Genomic DNA, 25,088 nt, shown 5'->3' with positions numbered 1-25,088 from the left:
TTAACTGATTTGAATCTGGCCTATAGTCTGCCAGAGGCTATTTATAAAGTATTAGGTCTGGTCTATTATATAGTCTATTCTAACCTTAAACCTATTAAAAGGCTTAATAAATTTTTTTAATAAAAATATTTATATGTAATATATTATATTTAATATTTATAAGAATTTTTAATCTTTTAAAATATTTAAAATATAAAAAAAATTATAATTAAATATAATAAATTTAAATATTTTATAATTTTATTAATAATAAAAAATTATTTATATATTTAATTATATTTTAACAGATCCGCTAATAAAATTAAATAATAAATCTAAATCTAACCTATTACAATATTAAAACTTTTAAAAAAATCAGGTTAGACTAAACCAAACACAAACCAAACTGCAGAGCTCACAAACTATCCGACCTTTTTCTATTCCTAGACTGCCGCCTGAAAAACTTGCTCCCAAAGGGTCAAATGCCCCGCTCGGTACTTGTTTAATTGAACCTTGTTTTTGTGGTTTTTTTTTCTTTTGGGCTTATGCCCCTGTTTTTTTACCAAAAAAAAAAATTCTCAAATTAATACACTGCCTCGCATAATTCTGCTCGCTGTTGCTTCGGCTCAGGTGATGTTTCCCCAGTCACAGCAAAACTGTCTTATACATTGTGTCCAACTCATTTCAGCTTCCCAAGTATCTCAAACGCAGCAGCGCCTCCCTCCTTCCCTTCTTTCCAACACTGCTACTAATTCCCTCCTTTCACTTCCATTCACACCTACTTCATAACTCTTCCACTCTTGCTTTCTCTCTTCACTTCAAGCAACGACCAAAGCCAAGCCATGGTTCTCTCAATCCAGGTACTCCACAACCTCTTCTTTCTTTCATCTACCTTTCTCACAATCACTTAAAAATCTTAACCTCTGTTATTTTTAAGGGTGCTTCGAATTCTGTTGAGGAGGTTGTGTTCAGCTTCTACACTGATGAAGAAGTGAAGAAGAACAGCCGCGTCAAGATTACAAATGCTAACTTGCTTGATACTATCGGTGTCCCCGCTCCTGGTGGTTTATATGATCCAGCTTTGGGTCCATCCGAAGAGAAATTGCCGTATGTTTTTTTTAATAAAGCATATTCTGATTATTATTATTATTATTACTACTACTAGGGGGAAGTGAAATCACTATTAATCTGCTCTTTATTTTTATATGTCATTGTGAATGTGTTAAATAAATGGTAATCACCCTGAGGCTAGCCAATATGACAAGGTCTTTAATTTCATGGTTTAAATCCTAGGTGTGAAGAAAATTCCTTTTTTTTTTTTTATTTAGTAAGAGAAAGACATGAAAAAATGAGTGAGAGATCAAAGAGAACAATCCAAGTACACCAACCTAAGTACTCCATTACCCTTTATATATTGGTATAGATGGATTATTATTACTACTACTACTAGGTGCTAGGTGCTTTTCTGGGTTTAGGGTTTAGTGGTGGTGCTTTCCTGGGCGTCCATGCCTGTCAAATCCTATTCTGGAGAGGGCTTAGTAGTAGTAGTGCTTTGCTGGGTTTAGGTTTTAGTGGTGGTGCTTTGTTGGACATCCATGCTTGTCAAATCCTAATTTTTGGAGGCGGCTTCATTTTTGGTTAATTAGTTTTTGTTTTATTTTATTTTATTATTATATTTTTAAATTTTTGGTTTCTCTTGTTTCATTCTTTGTTTATTTATCTTTTATCCTTTATCCTTTGAATTGTTTCGGCTACAGTCTGCATACAAGAAATTATTTTATTCTTGAAAAGTTCTGGTTTTCTTCATAGGACTTCTTCAAAACTTGTATTCTTGTTGATGATAGCTAACAGTTTTACATTTGGATGGAAATTTTGTATCTTACTCTTTTGAATCAGCCAAGTTGGTTCTTTTGATATAGCTCTGTGGACTGGAGATGAGACAAATTGGAACAGAAATTATTTCATGTTATCAATAGATCTTAATTTGATATTTTATTGGTATTGCACAAAGTTTTCATGAGGTGGATAATTGAGATCTCTCTTTTTCCTCGATGCAGTTGTAAAACATGTGGTCAATTGTATCACCTTTGTCCAGGTCATTTTGGTCATATAGAGCTTGTTTCCCCTGTCTACAACCCCTTGATGATCAGTCTTCTTAGAAATATTCTACAAAGAACTTGTTTCACTTGCTGTCATTTTAGGGCTAATAAAGAACTGGTAAATATTTCTCCATAAGCTCATGATTTTATAATATTTTTATGCATTTGTTGGTCACTACTCATATGGTCTTCTGTTGCTGCAAGGTGGAAAAATGTAGTTCCCAGTTGGAGCTTATTATGAAAGGGGATATCATTGGGGCAAAAAGATTGGATTCAATTAATAAAGATGAATCCATGTATCAAAGTGATGATGATGATAAGAGCCAGTCTTGTAGCTCTGAACAGCAGGGAGAAAGTTGGACCTCGCTGCAGTTCGAAGAGGCAATTTCTATTGTACAGAAATTTTTGAAGAAGTCTTCTAAAAGATGTCAACGGTGTGGTTCCATTAATCCTAAAATTAGCCAACCAACCTTTGGATGGTTCCGTAAGGTAAATTCTTAAATTTCACTTAAAATTGCTTTCTCATATTAAAGTAGCATAAAGATTTAAATGCTATATCTTGTCTATGCTAGTACTGGTAATTTACAGAGCTTGATTTGAGTTTCTTACTGCTCTCTCTCTCTGTCTCTCTCTCTCACACACACACACATATTCTTCTTTTGTATATTTACATTGTAAATGCCTACATGCGTTGAGGGAAAAGAAGGGGTGTTTTGGGGGGGGGGGGGGGGGGGGGTGTTCATTTCACTCAACATGCGTATTATCTCTATTTCTGGGTAGAAGGCATTCATCATTCTTTTGACTCAATTTCTCTTTTCATCTTGTCTGTTTTGGTTATAGTTTCCTGTTCACTTTATTTCTTTTAAACAATCTTTAATATTTTGGGCTACTTTTTATTTTGAGCTTGCTTTAATATCCTAGTCCTTAACATATTTAGGCTATACTTTTTTATTTTGAGCTTGCTTAAGTATCTAAGGGAAGTGGGGAACCACACCTTAAAAGCTAGCTGATAAGGGGGAAGAACCACTCTCCTTATATACAACATCAAGTATCCCATACTATCCGAAGTGGGACTTTGGACACCCCATAATACCCATGTTCCTAACAGCTTGCTCTAACATCTTCGAGTCTTATGATAGATGATGCATTCTGAATTTATAATGGTTTATTTTTCAAGTTCTGAATGACTGCTTGCTGCTATGCATATTTGTTGTTCTGTTTTCTATGCACAGTATTCGTCATGTTTGCAATTGTGCTGTGTGCACCTTTCATGCTCCTCCCGCTATTTTTTTTGTTGCTGGCAGTTTTAAATATGAGAAGTAGAAAATCATAGAATTTAATGGTGAATTTTCAACTTTTTATTATTTTTTCTTCTTTCCGGAGGACATTATGTTATTTACATAGGTTCATTCTTGTGGGTGTTTCAACAATCCACATGCTTTACTAATTCTTGCAAAGCCTTCACCATTTTGGGTTTTTGGATAATGTATCTAGGATGGTCTGTCAGCTGCTGATGCTAGAGCAAATGTCATAAATTCTGATGATACAATCTTGGCAAGTGAGACTATAACCGATGACAGGGATACAACATATGGAGAGGATATCAACTCTGCTGGGACCAAGAAAAGTGATGCAAAAAGACACGAGTTGTCTTACAAGCTTGCTGAGCAAAATCGACTTTCTGGTCCTTTGTTACCATCGCAAGTTAGTTTCTTCCAAATATTGAATTAACCTCAATGTAAAGTGTCAGCTGGACACAGAAAAGTTTCACATGCTGTTGGAAAATTTAGAATCATATATTAATTCTATTCAAATTACAGGTTAAAATGACGTTAGAACTTTTGTGGAAAAATGAGGCTCGATTCTGTTCCTATATTAATGATATTCAAGGTCAGGGATATGGAAAGAAAGCAGGGCACTCAATGTTCTTTCTTGAGAATATTTTTGTTCCACCAATCAAATTCCGCCCTCCCACTAAAGGAGGTGATATGGTAAGTGTGAATAATAAATACTGTTAACGAGTTGTACTATTTCTCTATCTTCTTTGTTTGTACTCCATGTTCTTGGTTCTACTGTGGAGTGTGGAATATTTCCAAAGTTTGTCAATGCAAGGTATAGGTTTAGGGAAGTACTCTGAATTTGAAATTGTTGTGGGATATAAATGTAGGAAAAATTTACTTATGAAATTGTTTGCAGATATATATAGATTGGAAATGAAGGATTTTTGTTAGAAAATTCTATCATGAATCATTCGGGCCATTCTTAGGAAGGGAAGCCAGCAGGATGTAAAGGTCATGTGAAGGGAGGATATAAGGATGAAATGCAAATCCAGTTTCTTTCTTGGTTTATCACAAGAACACACTTACTCTTTCAATGTAGCTAATCTCATTTAGTGGGATGAGGCTTGTAAATTGCTGACATTCAAAGTATAACTACTCCTTTTTAGTCCTTTCATTGTTTTGTGAATACTTGACTATATTTTTTATTCTACATTCACCTTATTGACTTGGGCAATTGTGTTTGTAGGTATCGGAGCATGCTCATACTGTTTTGTTGAGTAAGATTCTGCAGGCTAACATAAGATTAGGGGATGCCCATCTAAACAAGAAGGATCCCTCGATGGTTTTAGCCAGGTGGATGGAACTTCAGCAATCTGTAAATGTGCTCTTTAACAGTAACACTTCTGGTGAGAACTTATGCTGGTTTTGTTTTCTTTTCTTTTTTTAGTTGTAACATGCGGACTTGGGTGTAGTTGGGTAATATATTTTATAAATTTCTTTATGTGATAAATGTCTGTTGAGCACTCTCTTCTTTTTCTCGTGAACAATATGTGCACAATATATGATAATACCCAACATGACTACATTATGTGACTGAGATGAAGGGTGCAGTCCTTGGTAGTTTGCACCAGGCTACGCCGAATGTGGATTACTTCATAAACATGTCAATATGTAAATATTTTTATTTCTCTTGCTAGTGATGGTTACACATGATTTTCTTTTACTTCTTGATTGGTCTAGGCCAAAGAGATGCAAGTAATGGAATTTGTCAGTTGCTGGAGAAGAAGGAAGGCCTCTTCCGCCAGAAAATGATGGGAAAGAGGGTTAATTTTGCATGCCGCTCTGTCATATCACCGGATCCTTATTTAGCAGTGAATGAAATTGGGATTCCCCCATATTTTGCTCTAAGGTTAACATATCCTGAGGTGAGAATTATAATTTTGTATTACCCAATATGCATGTAAGTTACGTTCTTCATTTGCATTTCTGTTAAGAATTTTGTCTGTTCAGTTTAGCATTCTGCATATTTCATACCTTCAAAACATTTACTTACAGATCTAATAAAAGCTAATATATTCTGGTATTGACGTTGCATCTTTATTTAGTTAATTTTCTGCCTATGCTATTTACATGCAGTTATCTTATAGACAAATCACCTTTTATCTGATGCAGCCTATGTAATTTGAAGAAAACTATACAATTTCAAATTGAAAAATAAGTATTCTGCCGCAAATGATTTGTACATTGAAGTGTGAAATCTTGGCCTCCATATTATATCAGGGAATTAGGAACATAGGATGGGAAATTTCTCTATTGTGAAGTGAAATGTTTAGGGTTTATTAAGGAAATCAAACAATCTGTAGGATATTGTAAATGACTGAATGTTGATAAGCAGTTGATAGCATTGATGATTTCCGATGTCTAAGTTTATGTTTGGACTGTGCATGGAATGTGATATTACTAACTATGGAAAATCACATCTTCTAAGACGAGTATGTCATTTTGTTTTCTGCCCTTGATAACTTGCATGGAATATGATATCACTGGCTATGGAAAATCACATCTTCAAAGATGAGTATGTCATTATGTTTTTTCCCCTTGATAAGTTGCATGGAATACGAGACTACTAGCTATGGAAAGTCACATCCTCTAAGCTCTGAGTATCTCATTTTGTTTTCTGCCCTTGGTAACTTACAGAGAGTTACTCCTTGGAATGTAGTGAAGTTAAGGAATGCTATTCTTAATGGTCCAGAAACCCATCCAGGTGCCACACATTATGGCGATAAATCATCAATAGTAAAGCTTCCACCAAAAGGGAAGTTGCTTGCTTTGACATCAAGGAAATTACCATCATCAAGAGGGGTTATCATGCATAATGGAAAGATATGCGATCAAGAATTTGAAGGAAAAATTGTGTATCGCCACTTGAAGGATGGTGATGTTGTGCTTGTCAATAGACAGGTACTTCATTATCTTATAATCTTATTATATGGTGTTTTGTCAGCACATTTAAGTTTGGTTTGGTAAAGCTTTTACTTTTTAAAGGTAGCTTATCAAAGCTAGCTTTTAAAATATAGCTTTCTAAAAGTTGTAGCATCTATGTTTGGTAAATAAATTAAAAATGATTTTCAATAAGCACAAATAACAACCATTGTGTTTGGTAAAATAGCTTCTAAAATTTAAAATACTACAATAGATATAAATGTAAGAGTAAATTTGGAAATTTACTAATATATGAGATTATATTAGATTTTTTATTTTGATAAGTACAAGTCAACTTTAAAAAGCTCCACTTTAGGTGCTTTTCGAAAGCACAAACACATCTTCAAAAAGTTTTACCAAACCAAGCCTTATAATGTTACTGCATTTTATTCCCCTAATTGGAAATTCTTTTCTTTTAATCATATAAGAAAAGAAAATCAAATAATTACACTCGATGTATGGTGATTGAATATTCTCATATACTATTTGGAACTGCTAATTGGGTATATTTAACTATATTCAATTTTAAGTTAACCATAATTGTTATGATTCCATGACTTGGTAAATATGCTGGTTTGTGAAGACAATATTGATCAGAGATGTGATATAAACATTGCTAGTGTTTACTTTCTGGTTTGAATTGAACTATACATTCTGTTGCAGCCTACACTTCATAAACCTAGTATAATGGCGCATATAGTTCGTGTTCTGAAGGGGGAGAAAACAGTGCGTATGCACTATGCAAACTGTAGGTAATATTTTATTTTAGTTTTAAGCTTGGTGTGCTTGTGGAATAAATTATTATTATTGGGTACATTTTGACTCTCTGATACCTCAAATTAATAAGTATCCTTAGAATTTACTTTGATGCAGTCAATAACTTTTCCCTCCTCGATTCCTTATTATTTCAGTACTTACAATGCTGATTTTGATGGTGACGAGATTAATGTGCATTTTCCACAAGATGAAATTTCCCGTGCTGAAGCTTACAATATTGTAAATGCCAACAACCAATATGTGAAGCCTACCAGTGGTGATCCAATAAGAGCCTTGATTCAGGTATTTGCATAAATAATTTAGAAAGGTGGCAGGTTAATGAAGATCCCAACATTATGGATTGAAGAATTACATGCCCACTGCATGAATTGCTAAATGGATTGGAAGCAATCTGATCCTCACCCCTCTATTTGCATAAATAATTAACAAGTTAACTGCATAGACAGCCTTTGTTATTATTATTTATTTTTTATTTTTTTTATATACTGAATTTTTTCTCTCTGCCTTTTAAATAAATTTCCAGGATCATATTGTAAGTGCTGCCCTTCTAACAAAAAAGGATACATTTTTAAGCTGTGAAGCATTCAATCAACTTCTCTACAGTTCTGGTGTATCCATGCCTATGGTGGGATCTTTCTATGCAAAACCTGGGCAGAAAGTTTTCACATCAACTTCCGAGAGTGAAATGTTTTTGTTTCCTCCAGCCATATGGAAGCCAGAGCCCCTTTGGACAGGAAAACAGGTATACTATCATTTGGTTCGTTTTTTGGCTTTTTTGCTATTATATGAAGGGCCTTTTATCTTTGGCATTGGAAGAATGTCATTTAAAAATTCCTTTAGCCTTTCTCCTCCATAATTACTCCATAGAACATGTATTGATAGACTGATTTAATCAAATATCAAAAGTCACAAAATGCAGGAAGGAAACTATATGTGATTTTTGTCCGTAGATGATCAGGGAATTACTGGATGCAACAATGATTATAAGTGTGGTAGCAGTTTCTAAGGAGTAGCTCCTGGTGCTGTGTTGAAGAATATTGATGGTGATGTGATTTAAGGGAGAAATAACAGTCATGATTGTGAACAAAAGATCCGTAAGACATGATTGGCTACAGTAATACTAGGATGAAATTTGGCATATTATTTAAATAGAGCATCAATTTCTGGTCAACTTACGGTAATAGTAGGATGAAAGTTGTCATATTATTAAGAGTCTAAAGTTCTGGTCAACTTGGAAATAGAATAGTGATGGGACATGACTTGGAAGGTGCTGCTGTTCAGATACTATATTGAAATTTTGAGGATAGAATAACAGGAGAGGAGTGAATGTGCAGCTGAATTCGATGCAAGATACTGCAATTCAGAAGATACATCAGCTATTTTATGACGAGTGCTAATATCATACTCTTAATTTAATATAGAGAAATCATGAACTATAAAGAAATAGATAAATTATTCTTAGAGATCTAAGATACTTATTCTATTCTAAGATACTATGGAGACATTGCTGGATGTTTATCTAATATCTAACAGTTATTTTCTTGATAAATTTTCTGGATCCTTCTTGTTTTGTCAATTCTGTTCTTTCTTGTAATTTTGATTTCTTAGTATATGAAAAACTGGATTGTATGGTACATACCATTACTTTTCTACTGAGTTATGATTCAAGATTTGCTTCTTTAGGACCTTAATTTTTGTAAGTGAATTTGGTTTCTGCTATGTTGCAGGTCATTAGTGCATTGTTATACTATGTCACTAGAGGTTCCCCACCATTTACAGTTGAGAAGAATGCGAAAATACCAGCTAATTTTTTCAAGACTCGAAACGGAAACACTAAAGGACGAACCACTAAGAAGTCAAGTAAGATGGAGGATGAGCCTGATGAGGACAAATTGTTGATATATAGAAATGATTTGGTGCGTGGCGTGGTTGATAAGGCTCAATTTGGTGACTATGGTATAGTACATACGGTACAAGAACTTTATGGCTCAAACATTGCGGGAAACCTTCTTTCAGCATTTAGTCGTTTATTCACAAACTTCTTGCAGGTTAGCTGCCAATGAGTTAATACATAATCTTTGGTTATTTTATTGATTTATCTATCCTCAATATTCTATTATATTTTTCTGTTTTTCAGATGCATGGGTTCACATGTGGAGTTGATGATCTTCTGATAACAGAAAGAAAGGATGGTGAAAGAATGAATCAACTTAAAAGCTGCGAAGAAATTGGTGACATTGTTCATCGGGAATTTGTCGGAGTCATGGAAGGTGATAATATAGGTAATATTCTTAAATTTGGTTTCTGCTGCAAACCATATGATTATAAAATAAATGCCATTTCCTGATGTAGTAACATTGCTTAATTGCTAGCTTTCTATCCACGTTCTACTTATATGACTCCTATCTAATTTATTAAATGACATGAGTTTATGATGTGAAAATAGAATACTAAGTAAACTTTGGTAGTAACTCTACTATCCTAAGATAATTCATTACTCCTATCTAATATGGATGTGTTTCCTGAGTACACAGATTCTATATAGCTAGTATTGTTTCATAGATACTCCGGTTAAAGCATATTTCAAACCAAATAAAATTTTGGTATGCATTTCTTCTACGCTATCATATAATGAGACATATCGACCAATGCATTTCTTCTATGCTATCATATATATATATATATATTGGTCCATGCATCCAACTTATAGTTCAGCATGACAGCATATCTATGCTACTTGACATTTACTTAGTGCAGTTAGTTTTCCTATGTAAAATCTGTGATTTGTGGCATATTTGTTATTTCAGACCCAACCACACTGCAGTTGAATATTGAGAAAAAAATACGCAGTAATGGAGATGCAGCCTTAACATACTTGGATCGGAAGATGATAAGCAGTCTTAACTCCAAAACAAGCTCAGGAGGTTTAAAGGAGCTATTATCTGAAGGTATATGGAAACCTTCTGGGAAAAATTGGATTTCTCTTATGACTACATCTGGAGCCAAGGGTAGTATGGTAAGTATACTGTTGTGATGTTAATTTGTCTGTGTTACACTGCTATATTAGATTTTAGCAGGTTAGGTTACAGAATGGCATAGATACAATGAATTTGCTTTTGCGACTATTTTGAATGGATTCTTTTACAAAGTAATCAAGTTTTGCTAGTCTGGCATTTGCTTTTTTCAGTTGATGATATAGAACTAGTTAGTCTGATTGTTTTTTCAGTGTTAATATCGCTTTATTCTCTGTATATTTGTTAGTATTTTCGAATTGATACAAGTCTTGTTGATATATTTGATGGCATTTAACCATTTAAAAATATTAAGTTGATTCATATTGTTTTGAAACAGGTCAATTTCCAGCAGATATCTTCCCATTTAGGCCAGCAAGAGTTGGAAGGAAAACGAGTTCCACGCATGGTTTCTGGAAAGACCTTGCCAAGCTTTCCTCCCTGGGATTGTTCCCCTAGAGCAGGAGGGTTCATTATTGATCGTTTTCTCACAGCCCTTCGTCCACAGGAATATTACTTTCATTGCATGGCAGGGCGTGAAGGGTAAAAAAAGCTTATGGACTCAACATGATAGCAGTTCGTTCTGAATGTTTTATTGATACGTTTATGGTTGTTAATGTTTTGTATTGGTGTTTGCTTGTGTGTATTGTCAAGAAGGGACTGATATATAATATATACTTATATGCTTGTATGCTTGTCAGTATTGACAAGAAGTAAAAGTTATAATGTCACTTAATACATGGTAACTTATGCACGTTGCAAATCACATTATCATTTCAGCTTTATGAATATACCCAAAAAAAAATATGTAAAAAAGAAAACGATTTTAAGCGAGTTTAAATTTAATCTGAGTGACATTTGCTTAGATGTATTGGTATATAAGTAACTTGAACTTGGGAATGCATGTTGTATGCATGTTGATTACATTTCAACTTTATAATGTGCACGTTGATTAGCTGCTGACATGCATCTCATTGCTCATTTGTTTATGTTCTTTTCAAAGCTGTCTGAACCATTCTCTTCACTCCACAACACTTTCCCTAATGGAAAATCTTTCAATTCATATTTTGGATAAATAATTTGATAGTATTTCACATGTAAGGTTTATTTCTTCGATTACAGTATGGTTGTCTTAACAAATGAATGTTTGCTGCTCAGGTTGGTTGATACTGCAGTTAAAACTTCTCGGAGTGGTTACCTGCAAAGATGTCTAATGAAAAATCTTGAGTGTCTCAAAGTTAGTTATGATCACACTGTCCGTGATTCTGATGGTTCAGTTATTCAATTTCGTTATGGAGAAGATGGCGTAGATGTCCATCAAACCAGCTTTATTACCAAATTTGAAGCCTTGTCGACTGTATGCACTTGCTTTTTTACTGCTATTATTGTTATTTTTTTGAAAATCCTAAATAATGCATGCAATTTGTATGTTGTTTCTATGTTTGTTTATTGTGCCGATTTCAGAATAATGAACTGGTTTACAGCAACTGTTGCCGTGAGCTTGACAGATCCAGTCCTTATATTAGCAAGTTGCCTGATGCTCTTAAAGGAAAAGCTGAAAACTTCATTCATAATTTTTCTTCAAAGAAGAGAAATCGTAGTTCATTGAAACGATCAGATTTCTTGAAGTTGATGGAGCACAAGTATGTGTCAAGCCTTGCGCAACCAGGAGAGGCAGTTGGTGTTTTAGCCTCTCAATCTGTCGGGGAACCAGCAACACAAATGACGTAAGACCCTATTTTTTCTGAGAGAACATGCTTCTTGATGAGCCTTGTTGCTATTTTTTTTGTATTTAAAGTAAAATGACCAGATAATTTATGGCAATTTGGAAGGAACAATTTTTATTAACGTGGCAGATAGTACTTCGATATTGCCCAGCATATGCTTAATTTGAACTATTTTTCATATAAATTGCTGGATCTTTGAAATCATAGCCTGAACTAATAAGAATAACTGCTTTATACTTGCGTATGGAGTTTGTAATCAAAAGCTGGTTTACTGTTTTTCACTGAAGTAAAATGTTAAGGGAGTAAAACTTCACAAGATAAACATTTAAATTTTATGCCTCATAGGGGAGCTAGTGGGATTGGAACTGTACATCTGTTCTTTTACCAGCTATTTTTCAATACTTAAGATGTAAACAGTGCTTGTTATTTATTTTTTTGCATTTTTATTCTGCAGCTTGAATACTTTTCATCTTGCTGGTCGAGGGGAAATGAATGTGACTCTTGGAATTCCGCGTCTGCAAGAGATCGTGATGAATGCCTCGGAACATATACTGACTCCATTTATGACATGCCCCTTGAGAGCTGACAAATCAATGTGAGATACTGGCGTTGCTTTCTGTTCTCTAATCTATTTGTTTGTAGTTTTGTTTCTGAACACCCCTTGCTTTCTCTATGTGTAGATACTTATACAAACTACAATACATATGTTTGACATAGTTGTTGCTTGCAGGGAAGATGCAATTTGTCTTTCCGATAAGTTGAAGAGAATAACTGTAGCTGACATTATTGAAAGTATGGAAGTGTCTGTTGTACCAGTAGTTGTTTGTAATGGTCAGATTTACAGAGTATATAAACTTGTGATGAAGCTATATAAACCTAAACACTATCCGAAATACACGGATATAACACTTGAAGATTGGGAGGACACACTAAGAGTTCTCTTTGTGAGGGAGTTGGAGGATGCCATTGAGAATCATGTGGCACTGCTTTCCAAAATTGGTGGCATTAAAGATTTTAAGACAGAGAAATCCACCACAAATAGCTCAGATGATGTAAACGGCAATGAAACGGATTCTGCAAAGAAAGGCCGGAGTAATGATGATGACGATGATGATGGTGGGGCTGATGACACAGAAGGGGATGAGGATCTTGGTTTTGAAGCACAGAAGAGAAAACAGCAAGTTACTGATGAGGTTGATTATGAAGATGATCCTGAAGATGAGACGCGTGATAATGAGTTATCAGAAGTATCTGATGGTGATTATGGTGGAAGTGATAAGGAGGATGATAAGAACATCACACTTGATGCCCGTGATTCTCAAGGACTTGAAGAACTGGCAGAGCCTGATGGGGATGTCTCACCTTCTGAAAAAATTGATCGGAAATCTAAGCACAAATCTAGTGGTGAAAAAGAGAAGAAAAAATCTGGACCAATAAGAAAGAAATATGACAGATCAATTTTTGTGGAAGCAAAAGGGATGCATTTTGAGATCCACTTCCAATTTACTCACGAGCCGCATATTTTATTGGCTCAGGTACACTAATTTCATAATTTATTTCTGTGTTTGGGTCTGTGTCATCGGCATCAGTCTGAATGTTCAATACCTGTGGGTTATACTCATAGTAGCCAGAATTTCTATTTAACTCCTAAAATCTCCTGGTATTATGATTTTAATGAGTTAACGATTTTACAAATTTCTACTAGGTCGGATGATTTTACGATATAAATCTTGATGTTCTCTACCTTGGTTATGCCTAAAGAACAACATAGTTATTCTAGTCTTGTATGCAGTATGCTCTGCAATTCTAGGTTTGATTCCCTTGCAACTAGGAAATATTAGCAAGGTGCTATCATGGTAATTTTATAGAAAAGATGCATATGCTGTAGATTTTGTCAAGTTGTTATTTGAGCTTAGACATGCAAATATTGTAGAGACATTAATGCATGAATGATGTTGAGGGAAGATGGTAACCTTCGTTTGGTTGACAAGTGATGATTAACAAATGAGTGTATGTTATCTCTCTACCTTCTCATTGCTTTCAAACATAAAAAGGCTCACTTATTTTTGAATTAACTTTATGCAGATTGCTCAGAAAACAGCCAATAAGGTTTGCATCCAGAAGTATGGAAAGGTTGGCCAATGTAAGGCTGTTACATGCAAAGAAAGTGGAGTAATCTACTACGGCGAAGATCACCGTTCAAGGGAAGATATCCCTGCCGCCGAAGCGGAAAAAATACCAGCACTTCAAACTTCTGGTGTGAATTTTCAAACATTTTGGGACTTACAAGATCATCTTGATGTAAGGTACATTTATTCCAACGATGTCCATGCTATGTTAAAGACATATGGTGTGGAAGCAGCCAGAGAGACCATCATCAGGGAAGTTAAAAATGTCTTCAAGTCTTATGGGATATCCGTAGACATCCGGCACTTGATGCTTATCGCCGATTTCATGACTTTCGCTGGTAAGTATCGTCCGATGAGCAGATCCGGAGGCATAGCATTCTCTACTTCCCCTTTCCTCAAGATGTGCTTTGAGACGGCCTCCAAGTTCATCGTCGAAGCATCTTCTCATGGCCTGGTCGACACCTTGGACACTCCGTCTTCTAGAATTTGTCTTGGTTTGCCGGTGAAGATGGGAACCGGTTGCCATGACTTGTTACAGAAACTGGAAATATAAGATCGTTGCCATGTTACTCCTAGATCTCTGGTTGATTCATGCCTAGAAAATCTGGCAAATTTTGACACCTTGTACAATTCATTGTTTACAAATTTTTACAGGCACATTTTTCTCTGGTTGAGTAGTAGTTTGTTTGGAGGCAGTAGTATAATGCTTTGAAATGTCATTCCCATTTCCATCAATAGCTATGTATAATGCGATTTTTTATGTATAATATCTACGTTTAACGATATATTTTTAAAATGTGATTTTACTCATGTTCTTTATTAATATTATATATTTATTTATTTTGTGTCTTGAGTTATGTAAGGTTGTTTGTTTACAAATAAGAACCACGGAGAGTTTTTGAAAGTTTAAACGTTTCAAACGTTTCAAATTGGTCTTTAAAAGACATAACTATGAATTAAACTAGGACAGTTGATATAATTACTATTTTAGTTAGGTTTTCTACTTGTCTTTTAGGAGTAAGAGTAAGTAAATATAAAAATTGGTTTCTAATAAATTTTAGAATGGAATTTTGATTTTTAATAAAATTTTATTATTCAATGAAAATTCTCGAGAATTATCAGATTAGTCTTTCACCGCTTTTAATAAAATTTTTAGTATTCTTAGTAGACAGAAAAATTTATAACAAATTTTATTATAAAATAATTTAGTTTTCAAAAATATAATTATAAGAAAAGAGACTGATTCGTCGAAGACTTATACTCGTCAAATAAAACAATAACGGTTCAAATATGTATTTGGGCATTTCATTTCATCCAGTAGCTGAATATGCACATATCAACTTTGGGGAGACTAAGTTGCTGATTATTTTCGATTATTCCGATGATAATTTTTGGCACCATATTATGTGTTTTGGAGTTTAATTACTGTCGAATTTTTTTTCTAGTAAATCTTACCGTAATTTTTTTCACAATTAATAGTTAAATAAAAATTCTTGTTAATATAATTAGGACAAAAATTTAAAATTATCGGATATCAACCAATGATTTTATTAAATATCAATTGTCTAAATATAATAAAATATCACAGAAGTAAAATACAATGAAATAGACATAAAATAAATTAAATTCCTAAACCATATAGATTCTGGTAATCGTCATCGTCTTTCTCCTGCTGAGGCGACGAAGTAGGTGCTGAAGTCAGTGCCCTACTAGCAGCGCCATTGCCTCCAACGCGCTTCTATTCGTTGTACACCTTTATCTGCTTTCGCAAACGATCTAATTGCTCCAGTTTTTCCGTCATCTACGAGTTAGTGGCTGCGGTGTCTCCCATACATAAAAGAAGCTTATTGTACCTCTGCTCAGACTGCTGAGCTTGTTGGTGAAGCTCTTGTGTGAGATTCGGCACCTCCTCCCTCAAATCGACAACTTCCTCAGGATTGGTAGGACTGGTGACAGAGATAGAGGTAGATGAAGCCGCCAATATAGAGGTGCGAAGGCCACTGGCGAAGAACGACCCCAACCTAAAGACGCGATTCTTATGGGGTTCAAAGGCGATTTCGAACCAAATCCTATCAGGATCTACTACTGAGGTATCAAAGTCGGGGTTATCGTTCTCACTAGGCGGCTGAGATTGCTGGGTCGCAGCCTCAATCTCTGCGTGTAGTCCTCTTTGATGGGAATAATACACCATTTCCCCTTGAGAAAATACATTTCACAGAGAAATAAAATAGACACAATCACAACACAAGAATTTAACGTGAAAACTCCAATTACTGGAGAAAAAATCACAGCCGTTGCCAAATGACAACCAGAGAATATCACTATGTGAAAATTGTTACAACACATAGACTTCTTTCTCTCTAACACCGGCACCCCAGTACACCCACACTCTCAAAGCAAATATTTAACTACACCTCACAACACTCTCTAATCAAAAGGTATAGAGGAAAAGAAAAGTCAAATACAAGCTTTAAGTATTTCCGACTGGTGCAAAAATTATGGAGAACTTAGCCTCATATTTATAGCCTAGGTCACCCACTCCATTTGCTATCCTAAGCAATGTGGGACTAATTCAACCAAATTCTAACAATCTCCACCTTGATTGAAATAGTCACACATCTTCAGCTTCCATAGTCAACACCGACAATTCTTTGCTGCCATTTTCTATACCAACAATCATAATTCAGAGAACTATCATACTCTACCATGAAAGTATACTCACTTGGAATTAGACCACTCCAAGCATTTCGCCTTGGTACAGATCGAAACCTTTCTGAAAATTCATGGTGCAACTTCCAAATTGGCTTTTCCTGGAAGTTCTTCAGCCATCGACATCACTCCGCCACACACCTTGCATCTCAACGCCAACCAATGCCCGTGTACAATTGTAGACCCGATTGTCACAACTTATCCTTATCCATAGCAGTGCGGCAATACCATGAGGATACTTCTTGTCTTCTAGAGAACATCATCTTTCATACCAGAGATCCTCTCCTTCAACGCCTTGTGCAAACCTGATTGTATCAACACATCCTCGACTTGTATTTGTCACAAGCCAAAATTGATTCTTCCATCAAATTTCTCTATTTCAAGCTTCACAACACTTGAATATCCTGACATTGTTGCAACCGTATACTGGAATAGTATAACTCAACTGTAGACCATGCACTAGGAAGGGTCCCCAGGAAAGAAAGGTGGGTCACAATAGACACACTTAAATATCAGGTCTTTTCTTAGCCAGAACCTTTTCAAACTGCACTCTCACAGTGTCACACTACCTTCCAGCAACAACAACAGCAACCAAAGATCAACCTCAAGCCACAGGACAAAATTCTTTTCTGATGTGAAAGGTCATACTAGACTGCAACCACAGAGCATACTAAGAATAAATCCCACTGAACCGAAGCTTTAATACCACTTGTTAGGAGTAATACACCATTCTCCCTTGAGAAAATACCTTTCACAGAGAAATAAAATAGACACAATCACAACACAAGAATTTAACGTGGAAACTTCAATTACTGGAGAAAAAATCACGGCCGTTGCTAAATGACAACCAGAGAATATCACTATGTGAAAATTGTTACAACACATAGACTTATTTCTCTCTAACACCGGCACCCTAGTACACCCACACTCTCAAAACAAATATTTAACTACACATCACAACACTCTCTAATCAAAAGGTATAGAGGAAAAGAAAAGTCAAATACAAGTTTTAAGTGTTTCCGACTGGTACAAAAATTATGGAGAACTTAGCCTCATATTTATAGCCTAGGCCACCTACTCCATTTGCTATCCTAAGCAATGTGGGACTAATTCAACCAAATTTTAACACTCTTATGTAACATACGTTTTGATTAGGAATTAGGATAGTAGTTAATTGACTTTAAATCGATGTAAATTTCAAACTTAGAATTAATTGAAACTCACATAATGAGCCACAGACCGCTCATCACCATATCTCTCTTTGTTAGCCTTCAACGTATGGGTATACTTAAAGGTCTCCGCCAGTGTCGCCTCACGATCTAACAACTTAGACTACACATATTGAAATCAACCAATAAAATAAATTAAGAAACAACTAATTCAAGTAAAAATTAACAAACATTAGCAAACTATTTACTAGTCTGCTCTTCGTCTTCATGAAGGTCGCCAACCCACCTGTATACTTCGACGACCTCGGCGAAGCCCTGTTAGCGACGTTCATCAGACAGCAATGCTTGAACCTCTCATCAATTCTAAAATGGGCCTCCAGTTCCTTCTTGATAGATGGACGGATCTAGATTCTCCGTTGGTCGCGCCCCTGACGAACGTCGCTCATCATCTGCTGAAGTCGTTTAACTTCCAGGTGGTTGTAGATCTTCCTGATCATAAAATCATGTTTTGTATCTCATATAAATTTTAACTGCATAAAGTGATTTAACAACATTAATTAGTCAAAATAAAAAATAGTTTAAATACAGTTAATTCAACAATATTAGGTTCTTATCGCCCACTTCTGAAACCATCGCTCTCTAGTCTGAGCAGAGATCTTCGTGTAGCTCAGCCACAGGTGGTTGCACATTGACTTAATCACCTCAAATATTTTTTGTGTACATGCATTGTTGTTCCGTGGAAATCTATTAATGAAAAAAAACTTAAGATTAACAAACACATAAAAACATATAAACCTTATCTGTATAAAAGACATTAAAATAGTAATAACTCCCGCATGCATGCTATTAGGCCAAATCGTCATCCGTATGACGGGCGGTGGGGGAGGGTGATCCTACTAGGACGCATTAAACGAATCACCCACGGCAGGCTCTGCCGTTGTATCTGTAGGAGGCATAACAGAAGGAGGCACATAGTTTGGATTCAGGATCATGATGAACTGTTGGTTCGTTGGACCCGCCTGTGACGTCACAGGGGTCGATGGGGTAGTCGGGGTAGAGAACGATGACTGAGCAGTACCTGGAGATTCGGTGGAAACCCTCCTTCTACCACGACCATAAAACCCACTCGATCTACCTCTGCTACCTGTTATTATGTCTACAAAGAAAATATATTATTATTTATTAATACTAAATAGCATATATACTACACAAATCTTTCAATATTTACATTATTTTAAAAAAGTTTGACATAATCTCTCCTAAAATTGGACATATATCCACCTTTACACTTTCTACAAATCCAACCAAGCTCAAGCCACAGCATCACTCAAAATTCAATTAAATTCATAACATTTCCAGCAGAATATATTAACTTATTTATACATTGAAAAGGCAACATTTTCGTTAATTCATAGAAGTTATTACATATAAATAAGAGTATACAATAAATGTTTCTCTCTTGTGTATGTACTATCACACTTGGCTTTTGAAATATTCAAAAATCACTATAACTAAACAACTTTAAGAAAGTGCATACTTTTTATATTTAATTTTTTATTTGAAAGCCATGTAAAGAAACTTCATACCTCCATTACCATCTATCTTTTTATTCCAAGTTCACTTTGTTTTCATACTTAAATTCATACTATATATAATGTATATATAGAACGCACTTTTACATAGCATATACATATATCTATCTCTATTTGGAATTATAGTACTAAATTTAAAGCAATTTATACTCATATAAATTTACTTGAAAGTGCATTTTAATTATTAATATGAAGCTTAACTTACTCCTAAATCCTAAAGTTGCATATAATAACCAAATTCTAAATTCTAAATTAACATATAACTAGTTCCTAAATTTTAAATTAACTTCATCCTAAATCCTAAATTAGCATATGATAACCAAATCCTAAATCAACATATAACTAAATTCTATAACTTAACCCTAAATCCTAAATTAGCATATAATAATCAAATTCTAAATCCTAAACTAACATATAATTAACTCTTAATAAATTAGTATATAATAATCAAATCCGAAATCCTAAATTAACATATAAAGAAAAAGAGTGACCATGGAACCTGAAGAGCGAACATAGGAAGAACTCAGGAGAGAGAGATGCAGTGATGGTGCTGGATAGCGACAGCGACACACAAACACACACGCGCGCGCGCGCACATACACACACACACACACAGAGAGAGAGAGAGAGAGAGAGAGAGAGAGAGAGAGAGAGAGAGAGAGAGAGAGAGAGAGTTCGCACTTTAAATTTTAGGTCTCATTACCGTCGAATTTACGCATTGCGGTCACCAAAGTTCGCAACGTTCCACCAAATTTCATGCTATATTTAGTGCTTATTTTCCCGTTTTTTCTCCAATTATTACCATCAAATTTACCGTCGGAAACAAAAATCCGCCAATAACAATTTAACCTGACGAATTCCACATAAAAACCATCCATAAATCTGTCAGTAAAGCCGACGCTAATGTGCAATGCTAAATCCGACAGTACTTAACGTTTTTCTTGTAGTGATAAACCACCAATTCATACCCACCGCAACTTCATGACCAACCTCCTCATGTCTCCCAACATCAATGTAAACCACCTGAAGGGAACACATTATCGTCCTCAACCTTGTATACTACAAATAACTCAACATGATTTTCTTTTTCAACTGTTTTGCACATTTCAAGTACATCGCCATTAAACAACTCAAGTTTCCTCAAAGTCTTCAACTATTAGATCCTTATACCATAAGGCCAAGATGTTAGACTCCATATAACCAAATTTTCTTGATCTCTGCTTATTCTTCAAATAAAGACCACCAATCACTTTCAATGTCTTCAATAATTGTTGTTTGTCCACTCAGATACTGTAATGGTCTACTACCATAACCAAATCTACCCTCATGATGCCCCATTCACGTTAAAATATTCCATTTTCTGCTCTTAAAACCCTATCAGTTAACAATAATCACAATATAACACTAAAATAAAAAAAATTCTCAAAATATCACCAAATCCTAGTCTTGTTAAAAATACATTTAACCTACATTGAATCATTAATGACTAACATGCAACAAAAAATAAAACTAGAAACCCTATTCCAATCGCATGTATCAAAGAGCTGAACCAAAGTCAAACAAAGAGTCAACAGAACAGGAAGTACCATACCTCAAGCAACACTTCAATGAATGCTGAACAAACTAGGCAAGACAACACTTTTGATAAATCGCTATCGCAAACTCTCTTCTCCACCGGTTCAACTTCAATCGCTACAAATCTAAGTTGAGGCTTCAAGCAACCACATTGGATAGTGAAACATTTTGTTACTTGATAAGTGATGAAGGATAAATGAAAACAAGCTTTGCATGCGAGAATGGCAGAAAGGAAACAAAACAAAATGATAGTTGTGTCTTTTAAATAATGATTGGAACAAACAGATGATTTTAATAATAAATTTAACACCAAGAACAATTTTTAGGAAAAAAAAATAGTCAAAGATAATTTTGATTTTTATCCCAAATCATAAGTACCGCGTTAGTACTTAATCCAAATTTAATCTAATAGCTTTATAATAATATTATTATCTTATTTTTTGAAGTTTGGAATAGGATTAGCTAAGCATTCTTTGGTATGGATATGGATTTGAGGATGTTAGAGACTCTTCTAGTTCTTATTTCGGAGGTAGAAACATTATCTCTATAAAAAATTTTAGATATATTAGTCTCTGCAATATAATTTACAAAGTTATAACAAAGGTCCTGATCAGTAGACTTCGTTCTCATCTCACGGATATTATTTGGCCCCCTTTAAAAAATGTTTACTTTAGAAAGGGAAACCCCTTACAACATTATTATTGTGCAAGAGGTTCTCCATTTTATGAAGAAAACAAAGAAAAACACCCTGACTTTTAAAATTTATCTAGAGAAAGCTTATAACAGGGTTAATTGAAAGTTTCTGAAACAAATCCTTATGAGTTTTAGTTTTTCTACTCCTACAGTCAATCTAATTATGCATTATGTCACTGCCTCCTTGTTGTCTATTCTTTAGAATGTAGATTAAATAATTTCACTCCTAGTCGGAAACTTAGGCAAGGAGACCCTATGTCACCATATTTTTTTGTGTTGTGTATGAAAAGATTGTCTTGTTTTATTAATCGTCAAGTTGATAGGGACATGTGGAATCCAGTTGCTGTTTCTAGAGGGGGTCCAAGAATTTCTCACTTGATATTTACCGATGATTTGCTTCTTTTCTATAAAGCTGAGAAGCAGCAAGTTCAAACTGTAATTGTAGCTTTGGATAACTTTTGCAGAGCCTCTGAAATAAAGGTTAATGTGGAGAAATTTAAAGTGTTATACTCCAAGAATGTCTCAACAACAAGGAAAAAGATTTTTACTAGGCTGTCCTTTATCATATTCGTCTAAAACTTGGGCAAGCATTTAGGGGTTATCCTTAGTCATTTTCGGGTGATACGAGCAGCTTTCAATGATGTTCTGGACAAAATTCGGGATAGACTAGCTAGTTGAAAAGGGAGATTGCTTAACAAGGTAGAAAAGATATGTTTGATCAATTCAGTAGGGACTGCTATTCCTACTAATCGCATGCAAGTATCTTTCTTTCCTAAAGGGATATCTAATAAGATAGAATCGATGATGCAAAATTTTTTTAGCAAAGGTCAAGCAGATGATAGAGGCATGAATCTTGTTAGTTAAAAGGTGCTGGTCACCCCAAAGAAGTTTGGGAATTTGGAGATTAGAGATCCGTTTTGTACTAATGTTGTCCTTTTTAGAAGGCTATTTTGAAAAATTTTTCATCATCCAAACAAGTTATGAGTTCAATTGTTGGCAGATAAATATCGTTCCTTTCAGGAAGATTGTTTTAGTCACTCTCAAGATAGGGAATCATATATTTGGAAGAGTATATATAGAATTTGGGATATCTTAAAGGAAGGTTTTGTTTAGTGCATTGGGGATTTGAACCAAAACTTTTGGTTTTCTAAATGGAGAAGAGAGGGATAATTTTGTCATGAGATAGATAATGTTCATATTTCTTATTCGAATCTCCGGATCTTGGATCTTTGGTCATCTGGACAGTGACACCTTGAGAATGTCTATTCTCCTCTAAATCAGTTTTTGCAAGGCAACATTCCTTCTTACAACCCAGATGTGCAAGCAGGTTCAGTAGTAGGTTGGTTTTGGTTTGGTGTAGCGTCAAAAGTTTATGACTCTCGTAGTGGTTACTTGTGACTCAATAAGATGTTTGATTGGGAGGATCGGGAGAATTGGCTTTGGCTTTGGCGTCAGTTTGTTTCGAAAAAACACAAATTCTTGGCCTGGCTTTATCTTACGGAGGCTCTGCCCACTGCTGTTTTTATTTCAGGAGGGGCATGTCGCCCACGGATAATTGTCCAATATGCTTTTCTGGCCATGAATCGGTTTTACATTGTGTTCGGGATTGTTCGAAAGCTTAGCTAGTTTGGCAAGCTTTAAAGATTTCCTGTCAACCTCTAGATTTGATGAATTGGTTCTTGCTACATAGTAAAGAGCGCTCATTTAGATTCTTTTCTGATTTCTAGTGGATTTGGCGATCAAGAAATTGAGATATTTCATCCCCACGAGCTTTGGTCCCCAAATAAAGTGACTAGTATAGTTTTAGCCTTAGAAAAGGAGTTTCGAAATATTTTTGAGTTGTAACGAGTATTTATCCCCTATACCATTAGTGGCTCTTGGTTTCTTTCCTTAGTGGGTACTTTTAAGATTAATTGTGATGCTAGTTATTCTGGTACTGGTGATTGTGTTGGTTTTGTCTGTGTTAGCAGAATTGGAATGGAAGTTGGTAAATAGGCTGTTTGGAAACAATTGAGAGTCATAATATTCTGCAAAGAGAGTTGTTTGCTATTTAAAGAGGATATTTTCTAGTTTGGAACTTGAGGTACAAAGATATTATTTATGAAACAGATTGTGTGAAAACTTTTACTCTTGTCAATCATTTCTAAGATAGTTCTAGTTTTGTAAATTCTTTGGTGTTGAAAATCAGGAATATCATGACTTGAAAATAACATGTTGATTTTTGGTTGATCTTGAGAGATGCAAACACAACAGCAGACATCATGACAAAGACGACAATAAAGACACTTACTTATTAAGTGAAGCTTCTATTATTTTAAAGAAATTTAAAATTAATATTCAACAGATTGTTTTACTTTTTAAGTAGTTCATTTTGTTCTTTATTTTTTCTTTTTCTGTTTGTGTGTTACTTTTTAATCCAAACAAAATATATTATTGTTACGGTAGGTAACCGGAGATTAGCCCAATGGATGGCGTTCGGCGGCCCAAGTGTATAATAGAGGAGGACTCCAGGTAGGTTCGCAACTCGGGAGGCTCCGTCCGATTTGTGCTCGCGTGTGAATGGGGGGTGGTACCTGCAAAGACACTCCGATGCCTAAGTTAGCAAGGGTGTAAGCAGGTCTTAGAGAGTATTGGACTTAGGAATACCTGAGGCGTGTCAGTGTACTTATAGTGGTGAGCCAATAACCACCGTTGGAGTAGTGCCGTATCTTTAGGATAATAACCGTCCCATTATCTTAGGGAGGTTAAGATATGGCTTTATGAAGTGGTTAGAGAGATTTTCGGGGCGGTTACTCATTTGAGTGAGTGTTTATCTGCCAGCTAATCTCATAACCGACTTCTTCATCACAGGTCGGGATGAACACCGACTTCGTATGTGAAGGCGGCGTTTAGTAAGGCTTAATCTATGGGATTAGGCTTTTTAATAGGGCCTGGGCCTTTATCATTGGGCCAGGGTATGAACAGTGCCCCTACTTGAGCCCAAGATCCCTTTAAGGCTTGGGTTCAAGTATTCAACTCGGGTTCGTAGCCGACTTTCACGGGTTTTTGAAACCGACGTGATTTACGCAACCTTTTGTTTCAGACAGTTACGTCAATTCAAGCGTCGTGTCTGTTGAGGGATCCTTTAGGGATTGAGGGCTTTGGAAACGGTGCGATCTCATTAATAACTACCTCGTTTTTTACCATTATGCCCCTTAGCCTATTTATAAATACTTTCCCTCTCTTTCGTTTTTCCGTTTCTGCAATCTTTCAAACTTCTCCTTTTGCTGCATTCTTGTGCTTGAAGATTTCCGTTCTTCCCCATCCTTCATTTTCGGATAAAGGTTAGCTTTGCCTTTTTCATGTCATGCTTTTTGTTTGCATGTT

At 35.2% G+C, this 25,088-nt stretch overlaps 1 protein-coding gene across 1 annotated transcript; it reads left to right on the top strand.

Moving 5' to 3' along the window:
* Positions 1–591: 591 nt before the first annotated feature.
* LOC130964214 (DNA-directed RNA polymerase I subunit 1-like) lies at positions 592–14,762 on the top strand. Its single transcript, XM_057889862.1, has 21 exons — positions 592–839; positions 917–1,086; positions 2,037–2,196; positions 2,283–2,567; positions 3,573–3,782; positions 3,899–4,069; positions 4,605–4,764; positions 5,099–5,283; positions 6,056–6,319; positions 7,004–7,092; positions 7,252–7,399; positions 7,641–7,859; positions 8,845–9,165; positions 9,255–9,399; positions 9,925–10,133; positions 10,469–10,671; positions 11,287–11,485; positions 11,593–11,855; positions 12,310–12,450; positions 12,586–13,390; positions 13,941–14,762. The coding sequence occupies exons 1-21, from the start codon at positions 822–824 to the stop codon at positions 14,535–14,537; spliced, it is 4,962 nt and encodes a 1,653-aa protein (XP_057745845.1). The 5' UTR covers positions 592–821; the 3' UTR covers positions 14,538–14,762.
* Positions 14,763–25,088: the final 10,326 nt, after the last annotated feature.

Source organism: Arachis stenosperma, chromosome 1 (assembly GCF_014773155.1).
Source record: "Arachis stenosperma cultivar V10309 chromosome 1, arast.V10309.gnm1.PFL2, whole genome shotgun sequence".
Classification (NCBI taxonomy): Eukaryota; Viridiplantae; Streptophyta; class Magnoliopsida; order Fabales; family Fabaceae; genus Arachis; species Arachis stenosperma.
The sequence above is the reverse complement of the archived record's forward strand: the minus strand, read 5'-3'. Positions and strand labels throughout refer to the sequence as shown.